The 11,303-nt window shown below is 34.5% G+C and overlaps 1 protein-coding gene across 1 annotated transcript in view; it reads left to right on the top strand.

The window, feature by feature from the left end:
- The first annotated feature begins 1,058 nt into the window (after window positions 1-1,058).
- LOC143231314 (ADAMTS-like protein 3) overlaps window positions 1,059-11,303 on the top strand; it is a 60,512-nt gene continuing 50,267 nt past the window's right edge. The window contains exon 1 of the mRNA XM_076465864.1: window positions 1,059-1,543. Within this exon, the coding sequence (XP_076321979.1) occupies window positions 1,493-1,543 (51 nt within the window). The 5' untranslated portion in view covers window positions 1,059-1,492. The remainder of the gene's footprint in view (window positions 1,544-11,303) is intronic.

The raw sequence follows: 11,303 nt of genomic DNA, 5'->3' as shown, positions 1-11,303 counted from the left end.
TTTGAATTAAGTTAAATCAACAGAAATTTATATTTTTTATATAATACAAAAACTATGGCTGTAGTTTGTTTGTAGTTCAGCACAAATCTACTCAGTGGGCCATCTGTGCTCTGCTCACCACGGGTATTGAAACCCAGTGTTTAGGGGTGTAAGTCTACAGACAAACCTTCTGATAGGGTTAAAAAACTATGAAGACCTAACTTCTGATTCATTAAGTTAACTTTTTTCACAAGTGGCTCCTAGCAGTTAGTGATTGTTTCTGATATGGAATGTTGTGGCTTTGGCCACTGACCTTCACTTAATAAAAAGTCACATTTAGTTATTTTGTTTTCACACATAAATCTTGTAAATAGAGATAATTCTGATAGACGATGCATCCCTAGGAGGTTGTTAGGAAGTTTTTGATTATAATATATAACTACAAACGTCTAAGTTGTGTCCCCGAACCATCTGTTCAGATAGCTCTGCTACTAGGTTGCACTTTACATTTCTCAGTCTGTGGTTTGTAAGCTGACGTTAAATAACGACACTTTTTTTCCAAGATTTTCGTGTAACGTTCAAACACGTATATTTGGATGTATAAAACAAAACAATTTAACTCAGGAACTGGAAGTGAGCAAGTTACAAACAAATATTTAATGGTTTTTGTTTTGTATTATAAGCTGCTTTGCTGAGCTACAATTTTCTTCTAAGTTAGCAACAACAATAAGTTTGTTAATGTCCGTTGTCCTTCCCCATATATATTATGTTTATATAGCAAACATCTAAGAGTTCTTCCTTTATTTCCATGACAACCGTGATCAAAAGTTAATTATTTTGTCACATGTTTGTGTTTTAGTTTCATTTGCGACATCTGACGGCTAACATTCCCAACATCCGTCTACTCTCCAAAACCCGTCTCCTATCTTTAAAATTCTGGAGAATTTACATCGATCTCGGACGAATAGATGCAATGAAGTTTTATCAGTGACAGTTTGTCACGCATGCGCATTGCTAACCTAAAAAGAGTAGTCTATGAAACAGGTTCCAGTACACGGTTAGCGTATCTGTGAGCCGTATGTACAACAATATATCTTTGCATCTCAACTGCACATAGTATATTGCTGTCAGCGATAAACCTAAATAATATTTCGAATCAAACTGTGAAAATCTGTTCCTTTTTTCCTAGTTACTGTTTTGCCGTAATTACGTGAACACAGAAATCTGTAAAGCGAAGTCTGTAAGTTTGTAATTACATCGTCGAATGACAGAATACTACTTACAGATATGAGTCTTAAAAATTGAAATTTCGTAAAGTTCAAACGGAAAATGCACTGCTTGTGATATTAGGCCTGTACAAGAAAACATTGCAGTGTGTGTGTATATATAGTATCTTTCACCTTCTATTAGACTCTTAATATCCGACGAGAGTCATTCGATTTAAGTTGTACACCTATGAAAATTTTAAACAATTCAAAAACACAAGAGTGGACCTGAGAAGTTAAACTATCAGATGTCTTACCTGGCGAACAGCGGTTATTCTCTTGTCATTGTTGTTCTTACGGTACGTATAATGTTTTCAGTTTCGGTTTCTTTGTTAAATGTACAGTTAATCCAATCAAGATTGTGTTGCTACGTTAAAGCTAGCAACAGCAACAAGGGTCGTCAAAGATTTGATTATATTATGGCCGTTAATCTGTGAAGAAAAAAATACGGAATTGGTGAATATGTACATTTAGAATGTCTAGAAATTTGAAAATAAAATAATATATGTACGATACTGCAAGAATATTTAGTGGACTTTGTACGGTTAAATAACTCTAAATGAAGCAATGATTTTCGCAAACAGTAAAGCTTTAGGTTATTTCGTCAATTACTCAAGAACCTTTCAAATCAGAGGGAAATATAAATGTTCTTTATTTCAATTTTCAGTTTCTAGCCTCACGATTTAAATCTGCCATGGAGATCCTGAAACAATGTCTTCGGCAATTGGACAAAAACATTATTGAAGATCAGCATTTAATAATATTTAGAATAAATTAAAGGTTGATTTTAATCACGTTAATGACAGTCAGTAATTACCTTTAATTAAAGAAGATATAACACAAAATAATTTGAATCCTACTGATTGATCTAGCAGTAAATAAAACTAGGTTTGTTCCTTCTCACAGATGGTTCTTAGGACTAAAAACTTCGCCATCTTTAGTGATTACAACGGTTCCTCTGTTCTGGAAGAACGAGTTTCATTTTTATTTTGTTGTAACCAATTTGTTCGATTTGAATCCGTAAACAAGAACAAGAAACAGAGAAATTGAAACTTCGCCATCTTTAGTGATTACAACGGTTCCTCTGTTCTGGAAGAATGAGTTTCATTTTTATTTTGTTGTAACCGATTTGAATCCGTAAACAAGAACAAGAAACAGAGAAATTGAAACTTCGCCATCTTTAGTGATTACAACGGTTCCTCTGTTCTGGAAGAACGAGTTTCATTTTTATTTTGTTGTAACCAATTTGTTCGATTTGAATCCGTAAACAAGAACAAGAAACAGAGAAATTGAAACTTCGCCATCTTTAGTGATTACAACGGTTCCTCTGTTCTGGAAGAATGAGTTTCATTTTTATTTTGTTGTAACTGATTTGTTCGATTTGAATCCGTAAACAAGAACAAGAAACAGAGAAATTGAGTAGCGTAATGCAAACTGAAGCGTTAAACACATTACCTGGATCAAACAACAACAAAGAAACCCAATTATCTCCGGATTGTTTGAACTGAGGTAATTTCCAAGGGAAATGAGAGTGAGTTGTTGATTATGAATTATCTTAGTTTATCTTCGTGTTGACCGTAACAAAAAGATGACCAAAATAAATGAGATTTTATCGATTTAATCAGCTCTGGCTGCATGTCGAAATGAAGTTGTTTTTTGATTGGTTTCCTTTGATTTGTTACATTTAGGTCGTCCCTCGAATCGAGCTTCATTCGTCTCTTCCCCGGTGCTTGCCTTTGACAAGTAAAGTCTACCGAGCTTCCACAGTTTATAATAATATTTTTGATAACTTAATGATATGTACTGTGAACAAAAGATTGTTACTTCAATTATTGCTCGTTACAATAACATTGGTTTGCCAAATTAACGTTATTTAAACATCAAAGTGTCTCCAAATTACCATATCTCCATCTAAAGTGTTTCAAAGTGAAACATCTTCACGTTTTCAATATCTATTGTTGATTAGAATAATAACAATGTTTAAAATTCAAAATACGTGTAATTGTAAATATTTATTGTGTACACTACAATAATAAACGTCTTCAGACTTGAAAATATCCCTTGGTTTTAAGAGGTTAATTGTTTAACTTACAATAATTTTAACAAAACAGCCTTATCACATACTTCAATCTTGATAGTAAAGGCACTGAGTTCGTTATAATGAATCCGTTTTGGAAACCCACTGGATCACTAAAGTCCAAGTCATTACCTCCGTTCATATTCTATCTGACGATCGTTCATCTTAACAATAGCTCTGTAGCTCCGACGTAGGGCTAAACGTCAAAACACAAAACATCACCCTTTATGTTTTCCATCACCATCTATTATACGAGTTCGATGTTTTCCAGCTCTTTCATTCAACAGTCCAACGGTACAGAAATCCATAGACTAGGCTTAGCGACTTGACTGGTACATCATGGTAGCAACTTGTATGCACGTACTTGTGTCGCTTTTGTAGATGCGCATTCTTCTCGGTCGTGTTGTGTACCACTGATTGAGACACGTGGATGACTTTTACCACTGACCTTTATGTTACAAGACTGCACTTTGCTGGCTACAGTTTGGATATTACTTGCTGAAGTTCTCTTTGTGGATGGTCCTGGTGCCCCAGGATCATCCTTCTTGCTTTCTTTTCCAATTGTATTATGCTGAGGAAATTTTTTTTTGATATATTAAATTCCTCATCTAACGTTATCTTTATTATCTAAGTGTATGGATATTTTGCGTCGGGAAGGACTACTGCACACCTTTCTCCAAAATATCAATTTTGGTAGCACCATATTCATATTACTTTCATAACACCAAACAATGTCGTTGTACAACGAATTTTATCGGCTGTGATGATTACGTGATCTCTTGATCTGCACATAAAAACTATTTTAACGTAGAGTATTAAACACTATATAATTTGTTACTGGTTTATAATATTTTTCCAAACTTCTATATTTATATTTTTGAATGTTTATACCTAAATAGTGGAATAAATATCTAATATATAATAATCATGACACATTCAAGGTGTTACAGTGGAATTTTCACCATTATAAACATCTTACTTCATAAACACGACAAAACTTAAGAGTTCATGTAATTTTTTTTTCATTTGGTCTCATTTATGTACAGATATTTGTTTTAAAAAAGTATTTATATCCTCATTAAAACTTGAAGAAGGTATAACATAAGTATAACACATGGTATAATAGTTTCGAATGCAACTATGAAACATATCTGTCACAGAAAAAAATTTAACGTGTTTGATTTTGTTTTTTTTAGTGCACAAACTACATACGGGTCTATTTAGGCTTAGTATACTGCTGGGAATCGAATCCCGAATGATTGCATTGTAAGTTAACAAACTTATCACTGACTTGCCCCGTGGCTTTACGTGTAAAACGAGCAGATAAACTAAAGGTATGGCACACTTATAAGGGATAAGAAACGTGTAAACCTGTTAATTATCATTTTTAATGACATAGCAAGGAAATAAATCGAGTTAGAAAATAATTATTAACATTTATTATCGTATGTCGTGCAAGGCCAACGTTTGCATTTAAAAATAAACTCGTTTAGGTAAGAATTAAATTACAGTAAATGTATCTTTATTAACGCAGTAGTTATGATATACACGTCTTAATATTCCCTATTATTAGTTTTCGAACATCCTGTCTCCCACGAGGAGTATGGCAGATTATAACGCTAAAAACCCGGTTTCGATACCCGTGATGGGCGCAGCTCCGATAGCCTCCTGTGTAGTTTTGCGCTTAACTGGAAATAAAAAAAAATAAATAAAACTTTCTAGTAAGAGACCGTATCGATTTAATAAGTTCATCAGTGTTTAGATTTTAAGGAATACTATTTTTGATTTTGTTATTATTGGTAGAACCATCAATATCTTTATAGTAATCAGATTAAACAACACAGGTTTACAGGGTGTTATATAGCTACTCTAGGGCTATCTGTGTCAGCCGTCCCTAATTTAGCACTGATGCACTAGATAGAAGGCACCTACTGAACAACACCCACTGCCAGTCCTTGGGCTACTTTTTTATCAACGACTATTGGGATTGACCGTATAATTATAATGTTCCCGCGACTGGAAGGACGAATATGTTCGATCGGCGACCGGATTCGGACACGCGATCCACAGAATGCAACTCGAGCAACCTAACCACCAATCCATGCTAGGCCTTCCTGAAATTGGACATGTTATTGACACCCGAAATATCGAAAATTCTGACGTATGGTACGATACGTTAAAAGGGCAAATGGATTGAATGTGTAATATTTCATCTCCTAACTTATTTCCACTCAAAGCCTGCTCTACCTCTCTTAATAACAATAAAGTTGTTTCTTGAATTTTAATTACTGCAGAGAAAGACGTCTTAACAACAACACGCTGATTGGATTATTTCAGTTTAACAACAACATACGCTGATTGGCTCTTTTATTATTTCAGTTTAACAACAACATACGCTGATTGGCTCTTTTATTATTTCAGTTTAACAACAATATACGCTGATTGCTCTTTTATTATTTCAGTTTAACAACAACATACGCTGATTGGCTCTTTTATTATTTCAGTTTAACAACAACATACGCTGATTGGCTCTTTTATTATTTCAGTTTAACAACAATATACGCCAAACAGATCTTTAATTATGAGTTCCAAAAAAAATTTGTCCAAGTGTCATGTCTGGTGATTATGTGAAACTTACAAATACAGAGACGTACTTATAAAACAGTTTTGCTTTAAGACAAATGATTAGAGCAAGGATCATTGTTTACTTTCAAAGGGGCGTGATGTTAGATGCACGTCAATGTGGAACGTTGTGATCAAGGCTGTTACTTTGATAAACTTGTCAAATACGTGTCAATAACAGTACTGATCGAAAAGAAATTGCTTTTATCACTATATAAATTTGTGTGAGCAAACTTTTGGAAACTACCTATAGAAGAAGACGACTGGAAACTATTTAAAAGTGCAAAATCTTTCAGGAGGTGATTCAGCTGACCAATTAGTTTCACAGTAGTCAGTAATTTGCAATCTAGAAACTATTACAAAACAACCATGTAAAGATGTGCTTAAACAATATTGTTGATGGAAGACTAAATCCAAGTGATGTGGTCCAAAGAGTACGTTTCTATCTTTTCTGTGGACTAAAACAAGGAGCAAGCCACACAATGAGCTTTATCGTGTTGTGTCTTGCTGTCATGAAACTGCTGGAGGTGGCGTAATTGTGTAGGAAACATTTTCAGGGCTAGGGTTGAGCCTTTCAATGTCTTTAGAAGGATGAATAACATCATATTCATTTTATACGTTGTTACCAATCATCACAATCCTGAGTTTCCGTCTTGATGAACAAAGACTCTTCCAGACGACAATATTACAGCTCGTGCTGTCCGAACTTGATTGTAAGAGCAAGACTTTGTTCAATGGAACTCAAATTCATTGATGCATTAAAGGGCTCTATGTACAGGCAAGTATTCATCAACACCTACCGTCAACTCTTAGGCTACTTTTACCAACATTTAAGTAGAAATGAAGATACTATTACAACGCCCTCAAGGCTGAAAAGGCAATTACGTTTGATAACAAGGTTCGAACCCGAGACTTGTAGATCGTGAGTGAAATATTCAAACCATCATGCCATTTTAGTCTCTTTGTAACGTTATAGTTTAACTATTTCTAAACACTGAGTTGTGTAAAATCGTAAAATTCTAAATGTCGGGTTTATAATCACATTATTCTAACACTACTCACCCAATCATCATGGATTTATATTTTTTATTCAAATAAGTAGTTATCAAACGTACGTAAGGGTAATTTATTTTCCTTGTTTGTTTAGAAGATTATCCACAAGAGGGTGTACTAAAAGAAGATAACCGAAATTAGATATCCAAAGTAATCACAACACGCTAATAACGTAATAATATACAAACATTTTTCAAAGCAGTTTGTTTAGGAGGTTCGTGGATATTCGTTTATTATACATAGAGAGTTTTCTGTGTGTCTCGTTCATCACTGGACCACTCCTTCTGGGGTGATAAGATATAATTCTACCTGCCTCTCCGACCATTCATTCATCGTAAAAGAACTTGAAAATAACGGAACGATATTTGTTCACAAATTCTCCCACTTTTAATATTTGTTGTTTTGTCGTGAACGATCAATAAGGAGGTGGTTTACTGTTGGAGAAACTTCCATGATCCCTTGACCAGTCTTACAAAGACAAATGATGTCATTAACTAAACACGTCTATAGGACGTGTGAGAATTACAACAGTATCATTAAACTCATTCAGAGTTAACCTACTGTTAGCACGAGCCTAGCTCGTCGGTAAAAGGGTAGCCCAAGAGCTGGCGGTGATGACTAGCTGCCTTCCCTCTAGTCTTATACTGCTAAATTATGGACGGCTAGCGCAGACAGCCCTCGAGTAGCTTTGCGTGAAATTCAAAACAAACCAAACCATGAAATATCTTGTATACATATTTGGATATATGTAGACAGAAAGCTCTTTCATTAACACCTTCTGGTTTTAAATGAAAAAGAAAAAAACACACACAAAACGTTATTTGTAACATACTGAACGTATACATGTTTATTTGTTGTGTTATTCGGAAAACGCCCCCCCCCGCTAGTACAGCGGTATGTCTTCGGATTTGCAACGTTAAAATCAGGGGTTCGATTCTCCTCGGTGGGCTTAGCAGATAACCCGGTGTGGCTTTGCTATAAGAAAACACACATATTCGGAAAACAAAGATATTTAAAGTATGAAACTCGATCCATTGGTTAGTTGTCACTGAGTTCGTGAATTTCCACCAATCATAGGGGATCTTCATATTACTTGTCACTAAGTTCGTGAAATTCCACCAATCATAAGGAGCCTTCATAATATTTGTCACTGAGTTCGTGAAATTCCACCAATCATAAGAAACCTTCATGTTACTTGTCACTAAGTTTGTGAAATTTACCAGGTGAGTTGTACAGTGTTACATGTACAACGTAAAGAATGTCAGATCTACAGTATTTTTGAAATATTAACTATGTTGGAACTTAAACTGTATTATTTTTTCTTCAAGAAAAAAAATGCGTTTAGTCTAAACATTTGATATATAAATTAATAAATATATTTACCAGATTTTGGTACAATACCAAGTTTTGATACAATAATTTTAAATGCTATTTGCAATTAGTTCTCTTGTAACAAATGCAAAATCTTAAAAGTCTCACTTAATATATTTTTTGTACAAAGGGACCAACAATAAAAAATCTATCATATTAAATTTCAAACCGGAGTCAAAGTATCTTAAAACAACGGAACTTACCAGTCGTTTCTGGTTTTCGTTACAACTTGGAGACAGTTCTTCCTTGAATTATTATACATGTTTTAATAGCTTGTCTTTCCACAAGATTTTGTGTAACAGTTTGGAGATCAAGAGTCCCCCCCCGGTTACAGTGATAAGTCAATGAATTTACAACACTAAAATCAGAGGTTCGATTCCCTCGGTAGACTCAGCAGATAGCCCGATGTGGCTTTAATATAAGAAAACACAAACAAGGGCTTTGATGACGAGGCTTAGCTCGTATCTTTTGTTTGTTTTTAATTTCGCGCAAAGCTACACGAGGGCTATCTGCGCTAGCCGTCTCTAATATAGCAACGCAAAACTAAAGGGAAGGCAGCTAGTCATCACCCCCCCGCCAACTCTTGGGCTACTCTTTCAGCAACAAACAGTGGTATTGAAACGCCCACACGGCTGAAAGAACGAGCATGTTTGGTGGACAAGGATTCAAATTTGTGACCCTCAGATTGCTAATCGAGCGACCTAACTACCTGGCCAGTTTTTCAAATTTATGGTACACCAACATCTGTGCAGCAATATTATAAGATCTTTCAGGGTTAATTGTCGCAGTATATCTAAATTTGATGATCACAGAGTGTCAAAATTGCTACACAACTATATGTCATGAAACATATCTCTCTGTTGTATATATACACGAATGTTCCGTTTAACTTTAATGCGAAAGTTGTAATTGTAGTAGTTTATGTAGTTTTAGTGTTAAACTTAGTTACTTATAGAAGGGATAGTTTATCGCAGGTTTGTTTCCATAACTATTTACGAATCATACGTTGTTTAGTTCACTACTTATGAATTGATAATTGTTGTATTATTGCGTCATATTGCTAGTACTTTGTAAGTTTTTCGTTGTTTCAAATGAGTTCTACTAGATCACAATATTTCGTAGTATGTGAAGCATTCTAGGCTTTTGTTAGAGTCTATATACGCGTTGATAATTTAGTTCGAGACAGAGATAGAGATAAATAGATGTAGATTACATGATTGTGAATTTAGCCATAGAGAGCATATATTGGCGATTTTAAAGTAAAATTATCACAAACTGTATTGTAATAACTGAGTAGAGAAGAATAATTCGTCTTATTAATAGTGTTCTAAAGGAACTAAACCATCCTGTGTGGACTTTAACAGAAAAGGGACAATTTTCACAGCAATGTGGTAACCAACAGTTACAGTGGTTGTTTTAAAATGAAATTATCACACTTTGTAACGTAACAACAAAGCATGGAGGGAATAATTAATCTTGTCAGTTTTACTGTAAAGTAACTGATCTAGCCTGTGTGTAATATGACGCAAAAGGGGATTATATAAAGCTCTGGATTTAACCAACATTTTATGTACGTTTGACTTTGTTTAGTGTGCTATTTTAAAAAAAGTGGACTGTGTGCCATTTCCTTATTATTAAAATTTATCACTAAAAGTCACAGACATTTACTACAAAGAATCTAGCTCATACATATATGTAAAACATGACATTCACAGATCACATTAATGTCGCAATAGCCTCCAATGTGATGATTATAGAGTATCATAAGTTGCTGGACAACTATTGTTGATGAAAATTCATCTCTCAGACCACCTTTGTGTCGCAGTAACTCCTAATGGGATAATCATGAGGTCAAAGATTGGTGCACCTAAACGACTATAATGCCAGAGTGTAGATGCAGTAGACAGTAGTGCACTCTGTTGGAGGACGCACACGTTACAGAATTTTTACAGGTTATGGTATATTATTCAAAACCAGATGATTATATGGAAAGATAGAAAGACCCCTCCCCAGCAGCACATACAGGCATGCTTTCTTCAGCAGTTGGTTATTCATAAATAGTGCAATGTTTCGTAGCATTCTCTATACTTGTCTCGTCTATGAAATACAAATGTAACATCTGATACAGTGCTATTTTACCAACGAACAGTAGGATTGACCCACGCATTATAACTTCCCTGTAGCTGATAGGGCGAGCATTTTCGGTGATAGGAATTGGATCGTGTCAATCTCAGACTGAGATCTGTGCACCTCAACACAAGGTCACGCGTGCGTTTGTTTCAGAAGTGTTTAGGAAAACATACACAAACTGACTTAATATCTTATTTGTAAACTATAATTAATCCCATATACATCATATATTACAAATTATTATCTTTCTCTGGTTCATTCTGTGTTCCATTATCTTGTTTTGTTTTAGACAAAGTTGAGTAGACTGTTTGCTTAGATTAGGTTTGGTAATACGATGTTAAAAATAATTCTTGTTTTGCCCAGAAAATATTTTAGTTGTGTGATTCAAAGAATATTTAGCTGTTGGTCTTTATCCTTACCACATAAGAAATATATATTATTAATAAGCCAATCTGATGAAGCTCTTATGAGTTATTTGGCTTTTAATACATTAAAAATCAGTATATATTTAAATGTTGTCATTCAGGTATAGAACGAACAACATACTCCATTTTTATATCTCAGTAACTCGGTGTATCTTTGTAATTTTTCTTATGCTACCAGTGTATGAATTAAACAGCCTTTCGGAAAATGACTCAAACTTCTGTTTAATAATGGAAGCTTTTGAGCAAACAATATTTATTACCGTATAAAGGGAGACCTTGTCTCGTTAAACCAGTTTACTTTTGAGACCAGTGATGACGTTTTGGTTTAACCGTCAATGAACTTAGTGACGTACTCCATAAATTTTACCTTTTGTTCAGTCA

This window comes from Tachypleus tridentatus, chromosome 11, assembly GCF_004210375.1.
Source record: "Tachypleus tridentatus isolate NWPU-2018 chromosome 11, ASM421037v1, whole genome shotgun sequence".
NCBI classification, from domain to species: Eukaryota; Metazoa; Arthropoda; class Merostomata; order Xiphosura; family Limulidae; genus Tachypleus; species Tachypleus tridentatus.
The sequence above is the reverse complement of the archived record's forward strand: the minus strand, read 5'-3'. Positions and strand labels throughout refer to the sequence as shown.